Genomic DNA, 23,366 nt, shown 5'->3' with positions numbered 1-23,366 from the left:
AAATCTTAAGCAAGCAACTTAATCTTACACATACAGGAGCTGGAAAAAGAACATCAGATGAAGCTTAAAGCTGATGGAAGAAGGGAGAATATTAAAAATCAGAGCAGGAAAAAATAATATAGAAATTTTAAAAATAAATGAACTAAGAGATAGTTCCTTGAAAAAATTAATGAAATTGATAACCCCCTAGCAAGACTGACCAAGAAAAAAAGAGAAAGGACACAAATTATTTAAAAAAAATCACAAATGAAAGAGAAGAAATAACCAATACCACAACTATCCAAACTATTATAAGAGAATATTATGAAAAAGTATATGCCAATGAATTGAACAATCTGAAAAAAATGGATAAATTCCTAGAAACATACAAACTACCCAAACTGAAACATGAAGAAATAGAAAACTAAAACAACTAAAAGCAAGCAAAGAAATTGAACCAGTAATCAAAAATCTCCCAACAAACAAAAGTCTAGGGCCAGTTGGCTTCAAAGGTGAATTCTACCAGACATTTAAGGAAGAATTAAAACCTATTCTTTTCAAACTATACCAAAAAATAGAAATGAAACAAAAACATTCACATTTATTATATGAGGCCAGCATACCCTGATTCCAAAACCAGACAAAGATTACACTAAAAAAGAGAACTATAGGCCATTATCCCCAATGAACATGGATGCCAAAATTCTCAACAGGATACTAGCTAATCAGATTTAACAGTGCATTAAAAGAATTATTCACCACCTCCAAGTGGGACCTGGGCTGGCAGGGTAGTTTGACATAGACAAAGCAATCAATGTGACACACCACTCTGATAAGGAGAAGAACAATATGATCCTCTTAGTAGATGCAGAAAAATCATTTAACAAAGTACAACATCCTTTCTTTTTTTTTAATTTTTTAATTATTATTATTTTTTTATAAACATACAATGTATTTTTATCCCCAGGGGTACAGGTCTGTGAATCGCCAGGTTTACACATTTCACAGCATTCACCATAGCACATACCCTCCCCAATGTCCATAACCCCACCCCCCTGTCTCCAATCCCCTCCCCCAAGCAACCCTCAGTTTGTTTCTTGAGATTAAGAGTCACATATGGTTTGTCTCCCTCCCAATCCCATCTTGTTTCATTCATTCTTCTCCTACCCCCTTAACCCCCCATGTTGCATCTCCACTTCCTCATATCAGGGAGATCATATGATAGTTGTCTTTCTCCGACTGACTTATTTGACTAAGCATGATACGCTCTAGTTCCATCCATGTTGTCGCAAATGGCAAGATTTCATTTCTTTTATGGCTGCATAGTATTCCATTGTGTATATATACCACTTCTTCTTTATCCATTCATTTGTTGATGGACATCTAGGTTCTTTCCATAGTTTGGCTATTGTAGACATTACTGCTATAAACATTTGGGTGCACGTGCCCCTTCGGATCACTACGCTTGTATCTTTAGGGTAAATAACCAATAGTGCAATTGCTGGCTCGTAGGGTAGTTCTATTTTCAACATTTTGAGGAACCTCCATGTTGTTTCCCAGAGTGGTTGCACCAGCTTGCATTCCCACCAACAGTGTAGGAGGGTTCCCCTTTCTCCACATCCTCGCCAGCATCTGTCATTTCCTGACTTGTTAATTTTAGCCATTCTGACTGGTGTGAGGTGATATCTCATTGTGGTTTTGATTTGTATTTCCCTGATGCCGAGTGATGTGAAGCACGTTTTCATGTGTCTGTTGGCCATCTGGATGTCTTTTTGGAAGAAATGTCTGTTCATGTCTTCTTCCCATTTCTTCATTGGATTATTATTATTATTTTTTTTTTTTTGGTGTTGAGTTTGCTAAGTTCTTTATAGATTTTGGACACTAGCCCTTTATCTGATATGTCATTTGCAAATACCTTCTCCCATTCTGCTAGTTGTCTTTTGGTTTTGTTAACTGTTTCCTTTGCTGTGCAAAAGCTTTTGATCTTATTTTTGTCCTTGCTTCCCTTGCCTTTGGCAATGTACCTGGGAAGACATTGCTGCAGTTGAGGTTGAAGATGTTGCTGCCTATGTTCTCCTCAAGGATTTTGATGGATTCCTTTCTCACAGTGAGGTCCTTTATCCACTTTGAGACTATTTTTGTGTGTGGTATAAGGAAATGGTCCAATGTCACTTTTCTGCATGTGGCTGTCCAATTTTCCCAACACCATTTATTGAAGAGGCTGTCTTTTTTCCATTGAACATTCTTTCCTGCTTTGTCGAAGATTAGTTGACCATAGAGTTGAGGGTCTATTTCTGGGCTCTCTATTCTGTTCCATTGATCTATGTGTGTCTGTTTTTGTGCCAATACCATGCTGTCTTGAGGATGACAGCTTTGTAATAGAGCTTGAAGTCTGGAATTGTGATGCCACCAACTTTGGCTTTCTTTCTCAATATTCCTTTGGCTATTCGAGGTCTTTTCTGGTTCCATATAAATTTTAGGGTTATTTGTTCCATTTCTTTGAATAAAAATGGATGGTATTTTGATAGGAATTGCATTAAATGTGTAGATTGCTTTAGGTAGCATAGACATTTTCACAATATTTGTTCTTCCAGTCCAGGATCATGGAACATTTTTCCATTTCTTTGTGTCTTCCTCAATTTCTTTCATGAGTACTTTATAGTTTTCTGAGTATAGATTCTGTGCCTCTTTGGTTAGGTTTATTCCTAGGTATATTATGGTTTTGGATGCAGTTGTAAATGGGATTGACTCCTTAATTTCTCTTTCTTCTGTCTTGTTGTTGGTGTAGAGAAATGCAACTGATTTCTGTGCATTGATTTTATATCCTGACACTTGACTGAATTCCTGTACAAGTTCTAGCAGTTCTGGAGTGGAGTCTTTTGGGTTTTCCACATATTGTATCATATCATCTGTGAAGAGTGATAGTTTGACTTCTTCTTTGCCGATTTGGATGCCTTTAATTTCCTTTTGTTGTCTGGTTGCTAAGCCTAGGACTTCTAGTACTGTGTTGAATAGCAGTGGTGATAATGGACATCCCTGCCTTGTTCCTGACCTTAGCGGAAAAGCTTTCAGTTTTTCTCCATTGAGAATGATATTTGCGGTGGGTTTTTCATAGATGGCTTTGATAATATTGAGGTATGTGCCCTTTATCCCTACACTTTGAAGAGTTTTGATCAGGAAGGGATGCTGTACTTTGTCAAATGCTTTTTCAGCATCTATTGAGAGTATCATATGGTTCTTGTTCTTTCTTTTATTCATGTATTATATCACATTGATTGATTTGCGGATGTTGAACCAACCTTGCAGCCCTGGAATAAATCCTACTTGGTCGTGGTGAATAATCCTTTTAATGTACTGTTGAATTTTATTGGCTACTTTTTGGTGAGAATTTTTGCATCTGTGTTCATTAAGGATATTGGTGTGAAGTTCTCTTTTTTGTTGGGATCCTTGTCTGGTTTTGGGATCAAGGTGATCCTGGCCTCATAAAATGAGTTTGGACGTTTTCCTTCCATTTCTATTTTTTGGAACAGTTTCAGGAGTATAGGAATTAGTTCTTCTTTAAATGATGGTAGATTTCCCCTGGGAAGCCGTCTGGCCCTGGACTTTTGTTTGTTTGGAGATTTATGATGACTATTTCAATCTCCTTACTGGTTATGGATTTGTTCAAGTTTTCTATTTCTTCCTGGTTACCTTGTGATAGTTTATATGTCTTTAGAAACGCATCCATTTCTTCCAGATTTTCAAATTTGTTGGCGTAGTGTTGCTCATAATATGTTCTTATAATTGTTTGTATTTCCCTGGTGTTAGTTGTGATCTCTCCTCTTTCATTCATGATTTTATTTATTTGGGTCCTTTCTCTTTTTTTCTTTTTCTTTCTTTTTTTTTTTTTTTTTTGATAAGTCTGGCCAGGGGTTTATCAATTTTATTAATTCTTTCAAAGAACCAGCTCCTAGTTTCATTGATTTGTTCTATTGGTTTTTTTTTTTTTTTTGGTTTCTATTTCATTGATTTCTGCTCTGATATTTATGATTTCTCTTCTGCTGGGTTTAGGGTTTCTTTCTTGTTCTTTCTCCAGCTCCTTTAGGTGTAGTTTTAGGTTGAGTACTCGAGACCTTTCTTGTTTCTTTAGAAAGGCTCGTACTGCTATATATTTTCCTCTCAGGACTGCCTTTGCTGTGTCCCACAGATTTTGAACCATTGTATTTTCATTATCATTTGTTTCCATGATTTTTTTCAATTCTTCTTTAATTTCCCGGTTGACCCAATCATTCTTTAGAAGGATGCTGTTTAGTCTCCATGTATTTGGGTTCTTTCCAAATTTCCTCTTTTGATTGAGTTCTAGCTTCAGAGCATTGTGGTCTGAAAATATGCAGGGAATGATCCCAGTCTTTTATTACTGGTTGAGACCTGATTTAGGACCCAGGAAGTGATCTATTCTGGAGAATGTTCCATGTGCACTAGAAAAGAATGTGTATTCTGTGGCTTTGGGATGAAATGTTCTGAATATATATGTGATGTCCATCTGGTCCAGTGTGTCTTTTAAGGCCTTTATTTCCTTGCTGATCTTTTGCTTGGATGATCTGTCCATTTCAGTGAGGGGAGTGTTAAATTCCCCTACTATTATTGTATTATTGTCGATGTGTTTCTTTGATTTTGTTATTAATTGGTTTATATAATTGGCTGCTGCCATGTTACGGGCATAGATATTTAAAATTGTTAAATCTTCTCGTTGGACAGACCCTTTGAGTATGATATAATGTCCTTCCTCATCTCTTAAAATAGTCTTTGGCTTAAAATCGAATTGATCTGATATAAGGATTGCCATCCCAGCTTTCTTCTGATGTCCATTAGCATGGTAAATTGTTTCCCATCCCCTCACTTTAAATCTGGAGGTGTCTTCAGGTCTGAAATGAGTTTCTTGTAAGCAATATATAGATAAGTTTTGTTTTTTTATCCATTCTGATACCCTGTGTCTTTTGATTGGGGCATTTAGCCCATTAACATTCAGGGTAACTATTGAGAGATATAAATTTGGTGCCATTGTATTGCCTGTAAGGTGACTGTTACTGTATATTGTCTCTGTTCCTTTCTGATCTCCTACTTTTAGGCTCTCTCTTTGTTTAGAGGACCCCTTTCAATATTTCCTGTAGAGCTGGTTTGGTGTTTGCAAATTCTTTCAGTTTTTGTTTGTCCTGGAAGCTTTTTATCTTTCCTCCTATTTTCCATGATAGCCTAGCTGGATATCATATTCTTGGCTTCATGTTTTTCTCGTTTAGTGCTCTGAATATATCATGCCAGTTATTTCTGGTCTGCCAGGTCTCTGTGGATAAGTCTAATATTTTTACCATTGTATATTATAGACTTCTTTTCCTGGGCTTCTTTCAGGATTTTCTCTTTGTTACTAAGACTTGTAAATTTTACTATTAGGGGACGGGGTGTGGACCTATTCTTATTGATTTTGAGGGGAGTTCTCTGCACTTCGTGGATTTTGATGCTCATTCCCTTTACCATATTAGGAGATTCTCTCCAATATACCTTCTGCTCCCCTCTCTCCTTCTTCTTCTTCTGGAATCCCAATTATTCTAATGTTGTTTCATCTTATGGTGTCACTTGTCTCTCGAATTCTCCCCTCGTGGTCCAGTAGCTGTTTTTCCCTCTTTGGCTCAGCTTCTTTATTCTCTGTCATTTGGTCTTCTATATCGCTAATTCTTTATTCTGCCTCATTTATCCTAGCAGTGAGAGCCTCCATTTTTGATTGCACTTCATTAATAGCTTTTTTGATTTCAACTTGGTTAGATTTTAGTTCTTTTATTTCTCCAGAAAGGGCTTTTATATCTCCCTAGAGGGTTTCTCTAATGTCTTCCATGCCTTTTTTGAGCCCGGCTAGAACCTTGAGAATCGTCATTCTGAACTCTATATCTGACATATTACCAATGTTTGCATTGATTAGGTCCCTAGCCTTCGGTACTGCCTCTTGTTCTTTTTTTGTGGTGAATTTTTTCACCTTGTCATTTTGTCCAGATAAAAGTATATGAAGGAGCAAGTAAAATACTAAAAGGGTGGCAAAGACCCCAGGAAAATACACTTTAACCAAATCAGAAGAGACCCCAAATCGTGAGGGGGGAGAAAGGGAATAAAAAGAGGCTCAGAAAAAAAAAAAAAAGAGAAACAATTAAAAAAAGAAAACAAATAAAGAAAAATATAAAAAAGAAAAAATATATATATAGATAAACTAGTTACAAAACGTTAAAAAAGAAAAGGGTAAAAGTTAAAAAAAAATTTAGCAGAAAAAAAAATTGAAAAAAAACCCCCACAAATTAAATTAACTGCAAGACTAATGAATCATGGGGAGAAGCCAGGAGTTCAGTGCTTTGCGTACTCCTTCTCTGGAATTCTGCTTCTCTCCTTGGTATTGAAACTGCACTCTTGGTAGGTGAACTTGGTCCTGGCTGGATTTCTTGTTGATCTTCTGAGGGAGGGGCCTGTTGTAGTGATTCTCAAGTATCTTTGCCCCAGGCAGAATTGCACCGCCCTTACCAGGGGCCGGACTGAGTAATTCGCTCGGGTTCACTTTTGGGAGCTTTTGTTCCCTGAATGCTTTCCGTAGAGTTCCGGAGGATGGGAATGAAAATTGCGGCCTCCTAGTCTCCGGCCCAGAGGAGCTGAGAGCTCGGTGCCCCACTCCTCAGTGTGCCCTCAGAGAATAGCGCCCAATAACTCCCGTCTCCCTGGCCTCCAGCCGCGCTCCAAGCTCACCCAGGCTGCCACCGGTTCAAGGTAGCCCTGAGCTGAGAGCTCATTCCTCGGCTCTCTGTAGCTGGCTTCCCCATTCTAATACCTGCAAGCTCTTGCGACACTGAGGCACCCCCGATTCTTCTGTGACCCTATGGAACCTGGGGCCATGCTGACCCTGCGTGGGCTTCACCCTGGTTTAGCCTCTGGAGCGATGTCCTTCAGCGGAACAGACTTTTAAAAGTCCCGATTTTGTGCTCCGTTGCTCTGCCTCTTGCCGGGAGCCGGCCCCTCCCCGTCGCTTTGGATTCACTTCTCCGTGAATGAGAAAGTGGTTGATTTTCTGTTTCTAGAATTGCTGTTTTTCTTCTCTTTGATCTCCCGTTGGATTTGTAGGTGTTTGCAATGTTTAGATAGGCTATCTAGCTGATCTTCTGCTGCCTGATGTAGCCTTTGCCTGCTACTTACTTCTCTGCCATCTTGCCAACATCCGTTCTTGATAGAGAGAACATATGTCAAAATCATAATGGCCATATACAAAAAACCCACCACTAATTTCACCCTCAATGGGGAAAAATTAAGAGCTTTTCTTTTATGGTCAAGAACAAGACAGGAATGTCCTCTCTCAACAGTTACTTAACATAGTACTAGAAGTCCTAACTTCAGCAATCAGACAACAAAAAGAAATAAAAAGCATCCAAATAATGAAGGAAGAAGTCTTAACTTCCACTATTTGCAAACAGCATTATACCTTTATAAGAAAAACCTAGACGGGGCATCTGGGTGGCTCAGTGGGTTAAGGCCTCTGCCTTCGGCTCAGATCATGGTCTCAGGATCCTGGGATGGAGCCCCGCATTGGGCTCTCTGCTCAGGAGGGAGAATGCATCTCTGACTACTTGTGATCTCTCTGTCTCTGTCAAGTAAATAAATAAAATCTTTAAAAAAAAAAAGAAAAACTAAGACCCCACCAAAAAATTGCCAGAACTGATACATATATTTAATATAGTGGCAGGATACAAATTAATATATGGAAATCTGTTGCATTTCTTTACACCAATAATGAAGCAGCAGAAAGAGAAATCAAGGAACCAACTTTATTTATAGTTGCACCAGAAACCATAAGATACCTAGGAATAAACCTAACCAAAGAGGGAAACTATCTGTATTCTAAAAACTCTAAAACACTGATGAAAGAAATTGAAGATGACAAAGAAGTGGAAGAACAGTCCATGCTCATGGACAGGGGTAACAAAATGCTAAAATGTCTGTAACAATTGACAATTGTTCAAATGTCTATATTCTCCAAAGAAATCTACATACTTAATGCAATCCCTATGAAACACCAATAGCCTTTCTCACAAAAATAGAACAAACAGTCCTGAAATTTGTTTGGAACCACAAAAGACCCTGAATAACCAAAGCAATCCTGAAAAAGAAAAGTAAACCTGGAGGTATCTCAATTCCAGACTTTAAACTATATTACAAAGCTGTAATCATCAGGATAGTATAGTACTGGCACAAAAACAGATACAGAGATCAATGGAACAGAATAAAAAACCCAGAAATGGACCCACAGCTATATGGTCAACTAATCTTTGACAAAGCAGGAAAGAATATCGAATGGAAAAAATTTCTTTAACAAATGGTGCTGGGAAAACTCGACAGTAATATGCAGAAGTTTGACACTGGACCACTTTCTTATACCATACACAAAAGTAAATTCAAAATGAATGAAAGACCTAAATGTGAGACCTGAGACCATCAAATTACTAGAGAACACAGGCAGAAACTTCTTTGACCTCAGCCGTAGCAGCTTCTTGCTAGACACTTTGCCGGAGGCAAGGGAAATAAAAGCAAATATGAACTGGGATTTCATCAAGATAAATCCTTCTGCACAGTGAAGGAAACAATCAACAAAACTAAAGTCATTCTTCAGAATAGGCAAAGATGTTTGCAAAAGGCATATCTGATGAAAGATTAGTATTCAAAAATATAAAGTACCTATCAGTGAACTCAACACACAAAAAACAAATAATCTAGTTAAAGAATGGACAGAAGACATGAACAGACACTTTTCCAAAGATGACATCCAGATGGTTAATGGACACATGAAAATATACTCAACATCACTCATCACCAGGGAAATATAAATCAAAACAACAATTAGATATCACCTAACACCTGTCAGAATAGCTGAAATTGACAACACAAGAAAACAGATGTTGGCAAGGATGCAGAGTATGGGGAACCCCTTATACTGTTGATGGGAATGCAAACTGCTGCAGCCAATCTGGAGAACAGTATGGAATTTCCTCAAAAAGTTAAAAATAAAACTATCCTTTGATCCAGCAGCTGCATAATGGGTATTTACCCAAAGGATACAAAAATACTGATTTGATGGGATACATGCCCTCCGAGGTTTAAATAGCAGCATTATCCACAGTGGCCAAATTGTGGGGAGAGCCCAATGGCCACTGACTGTGAATGGCTAAAGAAGATGTGGTATATATACACAATGGGATAATACTCAGCCATTAAAAGAATGAAATCTTGCCATTTGCAATGATGTTGATGGATCTAGAGAGTATTATTCTATACCAAATAAGTCGGTCAGAAAAAGACAAATGCCATATGATTTCCTTCGCATGTAGAATTTAAGAAATAAAACAGTGAATTTGGGGGGGAAACAGGCAACCATAAAAGAGACTCTTAACTGTAGAAAATAAACTGAGGTTTGCTGGAGGGGAGGTTGGGGGGGTGATGGGTTAAATGGGTGTTGAATATCAAGGAGGGCATTGTTGTGATGACCACTGGGTGTTTCATGTAAGAGATGAATCATTAAATTCTGTGCCAGAAAGCAATGTTACACTTCATGTTAACTACCTGAAATTTAAATAAAAATTTGTAGAAAAAATTGAAAAAAAAAAAAAAAAAAGCAATGGTTGACTCTCAATTGGATCTGTTTGCTGTGAAGTGCCAATATTGTGATGTTGGTGAAATCTGGATAAATCTGAAGATTAGGTATTTGTACTGTACAAATGTCTCCCAATTTTGAAGGGTCTTTTTTTGAATTAATGTCTATGCAGTAATTATATGTTAAAATATTTAGAGTTGTTAGAATCATGTTTGACAACTTATTCTTCATTTTTTGGGGAAGATTTTTTCTTTGGTCTATTTTCATGCCATTTCTCTAAGTTTTATATTACAAAATTAAATAAAAATTCATTAAATAGTACATGTAGAAGTACAGAAATATTTCAAAAGGTAACAAAATAAAAGGAATCCTAGATTTATATGTTTTATATAATCAATATTGAGATATTTTAATTAATTTTGTTATCAAAATACAAACAATTCTGGTTTTTCTTGTGACACTATCAACCATTGTTATTTCTTCAGTTTTCCACATAAATTTTCTAGTGTGTTTCATTTTCTTATAATTAATGCTTTTAATAGTGCTTATAATTGTGATGTTGGCAATCATAATGAAAATAATAATAAGACATATTTAAAGAGAGGTATTTTTTGGTGTGGCAATCATTATATGTGTTTTAATATATTTTAACTCATGTCACCTTAACTCCCTCTACTTACTAGATGTCTTGTATTGAATCGCAATAGAAATAAACCTATTGTTTTTATTTACAACTTGTATTAAAGATAAAAATCCTCTCCCTTCCTTCTTGGCTCCTCTGTAAGTGCAGTATTACAGAATTTTTGATACTTGTCAGTACTTCAGAGTGTTGCTTTAATAGTGATTTTATTCCATTTATCTGAGGAATATAATTTATTTTTAGACATTCCCATGGTGTCAAGTTTTTTAGCAGTTGCAACATGGATGAATTTAAACGTATGGCTTCACAGCCTGAATTTGAGTGTCTTCAGAATAAAACAGTTTCAGAAATGGTTTACCAAGGAAGAGATGTGGCAGCTTGTGGCAATGGAATTTTGGAACCTCCTGAACAATGTGATTGTGGCCTTGCAGAGGTTAGTGACAAACATTTCTAACTCATCTAAAGATTTATTTTTGTTTCTCATGTAGTCTTCTCAATAGAGATGTAATACAGGAGGACTGTTGTTGAAATGCGGCTACCATTTAATTAAACATCTAAGATACAGGGATATGGGGCATGTGATAACTGTCTCATCCTGAATTTGAAGCATTTGAAAATGTTACATTGGTAACATTAATCCTGTAAATATCACCTCAAGCATGTGAATTCCTTGAAGCGCCTGCCCTGGTTCACTATGTTATTACATGTATGTTGTATACCTCCTCATCTCCTAATTTCCATCCTTGCATCTGAGGGAATGTCGTTTATTTTAACTTGACTTCCCAAAATTATAATAGTAATAATCCTTGGTTTGTATTGTTATATTTAGCTTTTTGCTGTTACTCCTTTTTTAGTTGTGCTTGGTAAGATGGCTAATAACCACATTTTTGTTGTGCCTGTTTTCACACACTTAAGCATGATATTTGGAATGTTCCATGTTCACTTGAGAAAATGCAAACTCTTGTTAGAAACAAAAGTTTATACAACTTGATTACATGATATTTTCAGTAAATGCCTAAAATCGTCTGTATTTTTATGAATTTTATTTGCCTGAACTCTTAGTACCTGAAAGGTAATATTGATACCCACAGCTATGCTTTTGGATTTGCCTAATTCTCACTATACATTATTCAGTTTTTTGCTTTGTTTTTTGAAGCTCTTTTATACAGTGGAGACTTATAATACGATTGTTATATCTTACTAGAAATTTAACTTTTATTTTCAAATACTGGGTCTCTACCTCTAATGTTGTTTTCTGTTTTAAAGTCTATTTGGAAAAAAAAAATAAGGTCTATTTGGTTTGAGATATCTGTATATCTATGCACATACTACCTTCTCTTCATCAGTATTTCCCTGCTATTTCTTCCTTCTCATTTAGTTTTTCTGTACTAGTAACTTCACGATCTACATTTACTACCCAATCTATCTTTGATTTATCAGATTATACTCTTAAACATTATTGTGAGTAATATTTTTGCATATATTTTTTTAACCAAAGTCCATAATTTATTCAGATTTATTTTCTTTTCACCAACAGCCTCTTTCTGTACTAGGATCTTCTCTAGGATACCTCATAACATTTAACAGTTATGACTCCTTATAGTCCTCTACATTGCATATGTTTTTAAGTTTAGTTGTTTCACATTTTTCTTATTTTCTATGTTCATTTTGCCACATTTGTTTTTTAATTGGATTTTTGTTCACTTCTTTTTGAATCTGCATGCTTTTTCTTTCTTCCACCATTTATTGCAACAATTATTGGATATGTACTTTTTATTTTCCTCTAGTGATTATTCTTACATTCTTAGCATGCATATTTAAGTTATAACCGTATCTAGGCCACCTCTAAAATAATGGGATTTAACTTACATAAAATTCTTGTAAATATTGCATTTCTATCACCTCTGTGCTTTACATTAGAAAATACCCTAAAGATTTCATTCTGAAAATACTTCCTTTATTTTACCTATTGTTCCTTTTGGTCATTAGTATTTCTTTGCATGACACAGTACCATTCTGAAAGAATTACATTTAAATTTTATTCTCTTTCTTAAAATATACTTTAGTATATTTTAGTTATCTTGAAAGGAAGTTCTCTGCCCACTTGAACAATAAATATTTATGTCATACTTATCATTTCATTGTGATATAAAATACACAGGAAGTATATGCGTGAAAGACAAATTAAGTCTGTGTGGGTAGATACTTAACAAGCACCCGAATAATTTGCACTCAAGCCTCATCAAGTAAGTTTGAATACGATCCCTCCTCTTCAGTTTTTAGGAAGAGTTTAGGAAAGTAAGTATTAAAACTTTTGTAAATGTTTGGAAGAATTCACCAGTGAAGTCATCTAGTCTTGGTCTTATGATTCTTGGTAGGGTTTTGATTGCTAGCAATCTATTCATATTTTTATTTCTTCATGATTCAGTTTTGGTATATGTGTTTCTAGGAATTTATCCATTTCTACTAAGTTTTTCAATTGATCATCATATAATTGTTCATAGTAATCTCTTATGAACACTTGTTTTCTTGGTATCAGTTGTAACCTCTCCTTTTCCATTTCTGATTTTATTTATGAAAACTCTCATTTTCTTGGTGAGTCTACCTGAAAGTTGGTTATATTTTTAATCTTTTTAAAGAATTGGCTTAATTTTCATTGATCTTTTCTATTGGGTTTTCAGTCTCCATTTAATTTATTTCCATTTGATTTTTAAATTTTCCTCTACTAACTCTGGTCTTCTTTTGCTACCTCCTTTATAACTATAAAGTCAGATTGGTTTGAGATATTTTTCATTTCTTGAGATAAGCTATAGTGCTATGTATGTCCCACTTGGAATAGCTTTTGCTATATCACAGACATTTTCCTGTGTTGCATTTAAATTTTCATTTATTTTAAGGTATATTTTGATTTTTTAATTTCTTCATTGATCCATTGGTTATTCACTAACATATTGTTTTACCACCACATATTTGTAATTTTTTCAGATTTCTTCTTGCAATTGATTTCTTCTTTCATACCTTTGTCAGAAAAGATATTTGACAAGATTTTAGACTTCTTAAAACTACTGAGTCTTTTTTTGTGGACAACACATGATCTAAAATGGAAAATGTTTCATGTGCACTTGAAAAATATGTATTTTTGCTGCTTTTGAAAGGAATGTTGATCTATTAGTTCATCTGGTCATATGTGTGTTTTTATTTTCTATTCTTAGAAAATTAAAATAGTTCTGAAATTCCAAAATCTACATTAATATTTTGTTAAAACTGTGTGAAATTGTTTTTATTTTTTCTCTTCAAATTGTCATATAAACTTCAGTTAGTTAACAGGCATTATAATATTAGTTTCAGTGGTAGAATTTAGTGATTCATCACTTACATACAACACCCAGTGCTCATCACAAGTGCCCTCCTTCATGCCCATCCCCCATTTAACCATCCTCTTCCCACCTCACCTCCATAAACCCTGTTTGTTTTCTATAGTTAGAGAGTCTCTTTTATGGTTGGTCTCTCTGTTTTTCCCCTGAGTTCACTGTTTTATTTTTTGAATTCTACATGTGAGGGAAATCATATGGTATTGTCTTTCTCTGACTGACTTCTCATAGCTTAATACTATCTAGATCCATCCACATCATTGCAAATGACAAGATTTATCTTTTTACATCAGTCAGTGGATCCTTGGGCTCTCTCCATAATTTAGCTACTGTTAATAATGCTGCTATAAACCTTGGGGTGCAATGTATCCCATCAAATTAGTATTTTTGTATCCTTGGGTTATTACCCAGTATGTTACTGCTGGATCATAGGGTAGTTCTTTTTTTTAACTATTTGTCCCATTGTCACTGAAGACATCAGTGCCCAATTCTGCTTCTGCATGCCATACCTAGCCAAAGGATTGGTAGAAATCTGTGTTGTATTGACAAAGGCATTATGACCTTATCTTTGGTTTTCAACAAAAAAGACTTGTGATTATCTAGGTGGTCTTCATTACATTTATATAATGAAGTGTTTATTCATAAAGTTATTAATGAACATTTAGGTTATTTTCATTTGTAGCTATTATGAAAAATATCTCCAAAGAATATTCATGTTCAAATCTTTGTTGACTTGTGTTTTCATTTCTGTTGGGTAAATATCCAGGAGTGAGATTGATGAGTCATAATGTTAATTTACTATTAAATCTATAATAAAATGTCAAACTGCTTTCCTAAATATTATATTATTTGACATTCCAAACATCTTGTGTATGAGTGGTAGCTATTTCTTATCCTCATCAACATTTATTATTGCCAGTCTTTTTCATTTTAGTCATTTGCATGTGTGCATTGTGGTTTTAATTTGTATTTCCTTGATGACTAATTATATTGGACAGTGTTCCATATGATTATGGGACATTCATATTTCTCCTTTTTAAAGTGTCTGTTCAAACATTTTGCACATATTTATAGGGTTGTTTGTTTTTCTAAAATGTAGTTATAGAAATTCTTTTTTTTTTAAAGATTTTATTTATTTATTTGACAGAGAGAAATCACAAGTAGGCAGAGAGACAGAGGGAAGTAGGCTCTGCTGAGCAAAGAGCCTGATATGGGGCTCGATCCCACTGGGAGTCATGACCTGAGCCGAAGGCAGTGGCTTTAACCCACTGAGCCACCCAGGTGCCCAGTTATAGAAATTCTTAATATAAACTATATACAAGTCTTTTGTGAAATTTTTTCCCAGTATGTGGGTTGGCTTTGTATTTTCTTGATGACATCTTTTAAAAAGTCAAAGTTTTTAATTGGGTGAAGTTCAGTTTATCATTTTTTTGTTTTTGTTTTTTGCATTATGCTATTTGTGCCTTATGTATCCCAAGATTTTAAAGATTTCTCATAAGTATTCTTCAAGAAGTTTATTGATTTTAGCTTTTATGTGTATATCTATGATCCATTTTAAGTAATATTTGTAAGTTAAGTATCAGGGCATTTTTTTTTTCTGTATATATTTCCAACTGTTCTAGACCCATTTGTTGAAAAATTATCTTTTTCTTGGTATCTATATTGAAAAGCATTATATCACATACTTTGTGTTCCATTATTCTGTATATCTATCTTTATACCAACACTAGATTTCCTTACTCTAATTCATAAAATCAGGTAAAATGCATCTTCATATTTTGTATTTCTTTATCAATACAGGTTTTGTGATTTTAGGTTTTTGCATTTCTATGTAAAATTTAGAATCAATTTGTCTATTCCTACTCACACCCCCTAAAGAAAAAAATAATCCTCCTGAAAGTTTGATTGGGATTTTCAAAAAATCTATGGAATTTGTGGAGAACGGACATATTCATAATTTTATGATTTTCAAACTATAAACATGACGTATTGTTCCATTTATTTAGGTATCTTTAAGTCTTAAAGTTAACCCTAAATATTTCATATTTTTGAATGTTACTGTAAAGTGGGTACTTGTAAAAATTTTAATTCCCAGTATCCTTTGCAGGCATATAGAAATAAAATTAAATCATGAAATTTGTTCACTCCTCCTATTAATGTTATTTTGAATGACTGATTTATATTTTGAAAAATAGTTACAAAATAGATGAATCAGAATTATCAACAGAAATGAATATATGAAAAACAATATGCTTCTGGAGTTTATTCCAAAAATAGAGGAACATTTCAGTATTTTTCAACATATACTATTAAATTTATAAAGAGAGAAAAATTATAAAATACTACATATTGAAGAGAATTTGATAATGGCTTAGACAACCAGGAGAAAAGAAAATGTCCTTTTCATTCTCAGATTTCTCAATGATGATCCTTGGCTACCTAGTTTATAAAGTTTTAGCTTCCAGTCCCATGATGGAATTTTATTCCTAAAGCACAAGTGTCCTTACAAGTCAACTTCTAAGCCAGGCATTTAGTCTAGATTTATACTATTCATTGAGTATTGTGAAAACTTACTCTCTACTATAGGCTCTTCTTTGATACTAGCCTTGGAATTCTCTGTGATGTCATTGATTTTTGCTCCCCCCACATTAATATTTAGTGTGTATTTGATCCCCTATCTTCCATAAATACTCCTGATAATTTTTCATTAAAACATTTATATTGTGAAGCATAACATACTTTTATTAATATTGAAATATAAAAATAAAAAAAATCATCTGCCTCCTATAAATTTAAAACATGTTATATAGTAATAAAGATTTGCTATACTTTAATAATACACTAACTTTGTATTAATGTATTAAAGACACAGTATCTAATTTTATATAAAATATTACATGATAAACCAGGTATTACAAAAGATCAGGAATAAATTGTTGTTTTATAAAGGTACCTGATAAATTTATCTACTATTTTGGATGAAAGATCTCTCATTATAGCTTCTCTTACAACATACCACTCAAAACAATTCCATGTATTATAGTTTTCAGAGTACAGATTTATTCTTAGGTTTTGTTTTTCTTTTTCCTTTTTTTTTTTTTTTGGTGCAGTTATAAATGGTGTTTTTAAATTTTTCTTTCTGCTAGTTTGTTATTAGCATATAGAAACACTACTGATTTCTCGGTATTAGTTTTGTATCCTGCAACTTTATTGAATTCATTTATTACTTCTAGTAGTTATTTGGTGGAATTTTTAGGATTTGGTGGTATTATGTTATCTGCAAATAGAGACAGTTTGTATGCAAATATTATGTTATCTGCTCTACTTATTTACCAATATGGATGCCTCTTATTGTCTGATTGCTGTGGCTAGAACTTCTAGCACTATATTGAATATAACTGGTAATAGTGGACATCCTTGTCTTGTGTTTGGTCTCAGAAGAAAATCTCTCAGTTTTTCCACATTGAGTATGATATTAGATGTACTGGAAGATCTATATTCTGAAAACTGAAATGACACTGATGAAAGAAATCGAAGATTACACAAACAAATGGGAAGATATTCCATGATCATGGATTGGAAAAATTCATGTTGTGAAAGTTTTCATATTATCCAAAGCAATCCACAGACTTTCAGCTCAATTCCTATCAAAATACCAATGGCATTTTTCACAGAACTAACAAAATGACACTAAAATTTATATGGAATCACAGAAGACCCTGAATATGAGTCAGTACACCAGAGGGTGATCTTAAGACTGGCAGAAAAAGCTCCACAAATAAATGTAGGGGAGAAGCCAAATCTGGGAGGTTAGAAAAGGCAAGAACAGTGGTTGGGACCTGCCTGCAGGAGGGAGTTGCAGGCATGGAAAGTGGAAAGCACCAGTAAGCATCATGGGGAAAAAGAGTCCCTGTAATGTCCGGCCTTGAAAACCAGAGGGACTGAACTCTCTGTTTGCATAACCAGGAGGACTTGGAGCCTAGAGCTTTGAAAGTCAGCCTGGAGGGCAAGTGAAGCTGAGTCCCCACCCTTAAAAAGACAACAGCTTGCAGAGAGACAATATAGAATGGACAGTTTGTACAACACCTGGGACAAATGGGAGAGATATCCCTGTATAAGGATTTTAGAGCATGTTGGGGTCTTTTCTAGGAACAAAGGAGCTGGCATCTGCCATTTTCCTCCTCAACCCCTAGCATAAACACAGAGCAGAGCCACTTGCGAAGGTGGTGCTATGTATATGCTTGCTACCTGATCTGCTAACACTGTGCCCCACCCACTGATGACTGGCCCAGTCCAAGATTTCTAACCTCAGAAATGGACTTTGCGTGAATTATTTTAATGCTGTACACCCTGCCTAACAGCTGCCTCCAGGCACTGCATCGCTTAGGGGACCCAGTTTAGGACTAATGGCTCAGCTCAAATTTTGCTAACTGCTTTGTGTGCCCCACCCACCTACCACAGAGCCTCAACTTCTTCCACAATTCACACCCAGCTACCAGGGACACAGACATCACATGTCCCAGGTTGTCACCACTGCAGCATGCCACCTGTAGAAGTTACTTTAGGTAGTCTTGAGCAATGGAATGTAGAAAGGGCCCACAGTGACCACCTGGCTGAAAACATAGTCCCATCAGGCGACCCACCTCAAAATATCCATAGCCCCTAACTAACCAATGGGCTACTTAAAACTAGGCACAGTTACCAAAATACTACCTCACCTTTTCACTTTAAATATGGCCCCTAACCACTGCCTTATTGCAGACAGCCCCTCCTTTGCTGTTTATTCCCCCCTTCCCCATTCCTTTGCAGTGTATTTAATAAACTTCTGACTCCTTTGTTGGGTGAATCCTTTCACTGCCTGATCATTGGCTTTCATCCAATCATTGCCCCACTCTTTGGAGGTCTCCATCTGATTGAGAGACATAACACACTGGATCCCCCTATCTGCTGCTGCTAACATGCACTGTGCCTCTGACTACTACCCTGCTTTGGGGGACCCAAACTAAGACTACTGATTCAGCAAAAATTTCTCCAATGCTGTGAGTGCTTTATCCAGCCACCACCTTGCCCCATGCCAAGCCCCTGTGCTCACAGATGCCTCGCACTGTGGCCAGCCACTGCTTGATCCTGATCACCTTGGCAGCCACACACACTGCATCGTGGCTGCTGCCACTAACATGTGCCATGCCCCTGGCCACTGCTGCACTTTGGGAGATCCAGGCTACTAGCAGCTCACTGCAAATTTTGCTAAGATCACCACCTACTGTGAGCCCTCCTGAAGTTTTGTCCCCTGAAAGCTGTCCTACCTGGGTTTCATTAATACCACAAAGAGCACACAATAGCCTACAAGAGGCAGAGGTTTAGCACAGAAGTCTAGACTGAAAGGAAAAGGTACTCAGAAATAATAGCAGAACGGAATCAACACACAGGAGACTCCTCTGAAGAGCCCAGGTTTTGGTGAACAGATAGTATAGTGCACTGCAGGGCACTATAGGACCTCTTCTTCATAAAGCCACAACTTTTAAAAACAAAGGATGTAGATGACTTTCCTAACACACAGAAACAAGAGGTAGACAAAATGAGGTAGAGAAATTTGTTGCAAATGAAAGAACATGGCAAAATCATAGCAGGAGATCCAAGAGAAACAGGAATAAGTAATATGCCTGATAGAGAATTTAATGATTATAAAGATACTCCCTGGACTTTGGAAGAAAGTGGAAGACATCAGTGAGACCCTAGATGAAAAAATAAAATATATCAAAGATGAAGAACTCAATAAATGAAATTAAAATACAATGGATGGGTTAAATAGTAGGTTACATGGAGCAGAGGAATGTATCAGTGACCTAGAGATAGAATGGAAAACAGGCTGAACAAGGGAGAGACGAACAAATGTTGAATAATAAAAATACACCCAGAGAACTCAGTGACTCAATCATAATCATATTCACATTTTAGGGATCCCAGAAGGGGAAGAGAGGAAAAAGGGGGCTGAAAATATACTTGAAGAAATAATAGCTGGGAAATTAACAAATCTGGGGCGGGAGACAGACTTTTCAGGAGGCACAGAGAGCCCTTGACAAATTCAACCTAAAGGGGTCTACACCAAGACACATAGAAATTAAAATGGCAAAAAATCATGATAAAGAATTTTAAAGGTTATAAATTAAAGACAGATACATACAAAGGAAACCCTATAAGGCTATAAGGTTATTTTCCAGAAAGGAGTGGCATGAAGTATCCAAAGTGTTGAGGGAAAAATCTGTATCCAAGAATACTCTATCCAGTAAGGCTATTATTCAGAATAGAAGGAGAGGTAGTGTCTCAAACAATCAAAAAACTAAAAGATTTAATAACCACTGAACTAGCTCTATGAGAAATTTTAAAGGGGTTCCTTTGAATGGAAAGCAAAGACCATAAGTGAGAATATGAAAAATAGAAAACACAAAAGCAGTAAAAATAAGTGTTTCTGTAAAAGTCAAGACACTCATAAAATAAGAGGATATAAAATATACCAAATATCTAAAATGTAAAGGGGAGAGGAGTAAAAAATGAGTTCAAAATGAAGTGACCAGCAGTTTAATATAGACTGCTATATGTAGAAGATGTTATATATAAATCTAATAGTAACTGAAAATTAAAAAAAAAAAAAACAGGAACAGATATGCAAAAAATAGAATAAGGTATTCAAGTATATCACTAAATAAAACCAACAAGCCATGGAAGAAATAAAGAGAAGAAAAGATCAGAGAAAAGCTGCAAAAACAACCATATATCAACTAACAAAATGGCAGTAAATATGTACCTATCAATAATTATTTTGAATATAAGTGGACTAAACACTCCAAGAAACAGAGGGTGTCACAGTGGATTAAAAAAGACTCATCCACATGCTGCTTACAAGGACTAATTTCAGACCTAAAGATATTTGTAGATTGAAAGTGAGGGGATAGAGAAACACTAACTATGCAAATGGAATGCAGAAGAAACCCAGAGTAGAACACCTGCATCAGACAAAATGACTTTAAAAAAAAATTTAAATTCCAGTCAATACATAGTGTAATATTATTTTCAGTTGTACAAAACAATGATTCAACAATTCTATACATCAGCCAGTGCTCATCAAAATAAGCATAGTCCTTAACTCCACCACATACTTAACATATTACCTTACCCACCTTCCTTCTGGTAACTGTCAGTTTATTCTCTGTAGTTAAAAGCCTTTTTCTTGGTTTGCCTTTCTCTTTTTTTCCCCCCTTTGCTCATTTGTTTTGTTTCTTAAATTCCACAAATAAGCAAAATCTTTTATTTTTCTTTCTCTGACTGACTTGTTTCTCTTAGCATAATACTCTAGATCTGTCCATATCATTGAAATTGGCAAGATTAATACTTTTTTATGACTTAGCAATATTCTATCATAAATATATGCCACACATCTTTATCTAGTCATACATCAATGGACACTTGGGCTGCTTCCATAATTTGGCTATTGTAGATAACACTGCTATGAACATTGGGTGCATGAATCCCTTGGAATTAGTATTTTTGTATTGTTTGGGTAAATACCTCATAATATAATTGCTAGGTCATAGGCTAGTTCTATTTTTAACTTTTTGAAGAACCTCCACACTGTTTTCCAGAGTGGCTGCACCAGTTTGCACTTTGCCTTTCTCCACATCCTTGTAAACCAAGAAATAGACTCTTAACTATATAGAAAAAACACATGTTTACCAAAGGGGGGGTAGGTAGGGCATGAGTTAAATAGGTGATGGGCATTAAGGAGTGCACCTGTCATGATGTGTACTGTGTGATGTATGGAATCTGAAATAAAACACTGTATGCTAACTACACTGGAATTAAAATAAAATAAAGAGAAAAAGAAGATTAGAAGGCAACATATTCAATGGGACAAGGTATTAGTGAGGATGTGGAGAAAAAGGTACACTTGAACACTGTTGGTGGGAATTTAAATTGGTGCAGCCATTGTGAAGTACACTGTGGAGTTTCCTCAAAAAATTGAAAATAAAAATTCATATGATCCAATAATTCCACTACTGTTATTTATCTAAACAAAAGGACTAATTCAAAAAGATACATGCTCCCCTACATTTATTGCAACATTATTTACAATAGCCAATATATGGAAGCTATTTAAGTGTCCATCAATGCATGAATGGATAAGGAAAAGAAAAGTGTACACACACACACACACATACACACACACACACACAGTGGGATATTATGCAGCTGTAGAAAAGATTGAGATTCTTCCATTTGAGACAACATGGATATATTGTCTAATATATTAGAGGGTATTTTTCTAAGTGAAATCAGTCAGATTGAGAAAGACAAATGCCATATGATTACACTTATAAGTGGAATAAAAAATGTCAAATGTTTAAACAAACAAAAAGCAAAATCAGATCTATAAATACAGAGAACAAACTGATGGTTCCCAGAGGGGTGGATGGTGAGTGATTGGACAAAATGGGTGAAGGGGAGAGAAAGATACAGATTTCCAGTTATGGAATGAATAAGCTACAGGAATAAAAGGTATAGCATAAGGAATATAATCAATGATTTTTTAGAATAATGTGTGAGGACTGATGGTAGCTATACTTATTTACCTAGCATAATGTATAAACTTGTCAAAGCACAAAATTGTAAACCTGAAATTAGTGTAACATTCTGTGAACTATATGCAAGTAAAACAATTCACCGTAAAATGAAAATAAATGAATACATATATGTAACACTAACATTTTTCACACATACTATAAATTCACACATTTAGTGGGGATTAGGGTGGAGTAAAGCTTTATCCATAAACTTAAAGAACAAACCATAAAAAAGATTATGGTTCTAAGATTTTATGAGTTTGCAATTTCATGATATCACAATATCAAGAAATTACCAGGAAAAAAATAAAAGTAAATTGTCATGACAAATTTTAAAATGTAGTGATAATATGTCAGTGGCTAAGAGTTAATGTTATTAATATAATGCTTATAAATAAAGGAAATATGTGTCTTTCTTAATATCCACCACCAGTCTCACCTAACTCCCCATGCTTTTCCCCTCCCAAACCCTCAGTTTGTGTCTCAGAGCACTGAGTGTGGTGCATAAACAATGAATCTTGGAACACTGAAAAAATAAAATAAATTTTTTAAAAAAGAAAAGACTGTAAATAAATAAAGGAAATAAACAGAAATTCATCAACAGAAATATAGACACAAAAATATAAACCATAATGTGCAGATACATACAATTTTTAGTACATGGGTAATACAAATAATAATATTGAAGTAAATATAAACAGTTATTTGTGCCTATCCACTTTACTAATTTTTAAATATTACTGTCAGTCTTGTGAAACATCTCTCTTACTATGTAGAAAGAAGAAAAGTATATTATGAAGAGTCATTACTATTTTTGTGCCCTACTATCTAATAATTTATGGAATTAATGTTTAATATGGGGGCTTAGAATTAAAAAGATATTGACAAACTTTTTTCTTTAAAACATTATTTAGTATAATAAAATGTTATAATTTAGCATCTCTATTCTGTCACATCCATAAATTGTTATATATTCCCAAGATGGTATCTTGAGGAGGTTTGGTAAAATAGAAAAGTATTCCTCAAATAATTAACTTGGTGAAATATTTTGTATATTTTGACAATAAATACAATTATTTATTTAATTGAAAATTCCTATTATTTAACTCTTA

At 34.9% G+C, this 23,366-nt stretch overlaps 1 protein-coding gene across 2 annotated transcripts in view; it reads left to right on the top strand.

The window, feature by feature from the left end:
• LOC131820626 (A disintegrin and metallopeptidase domain 3-like) overlaps window positions 1-23,366 on the top strand; it is a 110,707-nt gene that overhangs the window by 64,616 nt on the left and 22,725 nt on the right. For both annotated transcript variants that reach the window (XM_059156312.1, XM_059156313.1), the window contains one exon: window positions 10,509-10,698. In XM_059156312.1, the coding sequence (XP_059012295.1) occupies window positions 10,509-10,698 (190 nt within the window). The remainder of the gene's footprint in view (window positions 1-10,508; window positions 10,699-23,366) is intronic.

This window comes from Mustela lutreola, chromosome 18, assembly GCF_030435805.1.
Source record: "Mustela lutreola isolate mMusLut2 chromosome 18, mMusLut2.pri, whole genome shotgun sequence".
Lineage (NCBI taxonomy): Eukaryota > Metazoa > Chordata > Mammalia > Carnivora > Mustelidae > Mustela > Mustela lutreola.
This window is presented reverse-complemented; position numbering and strand designations above follow the sequence as displayed.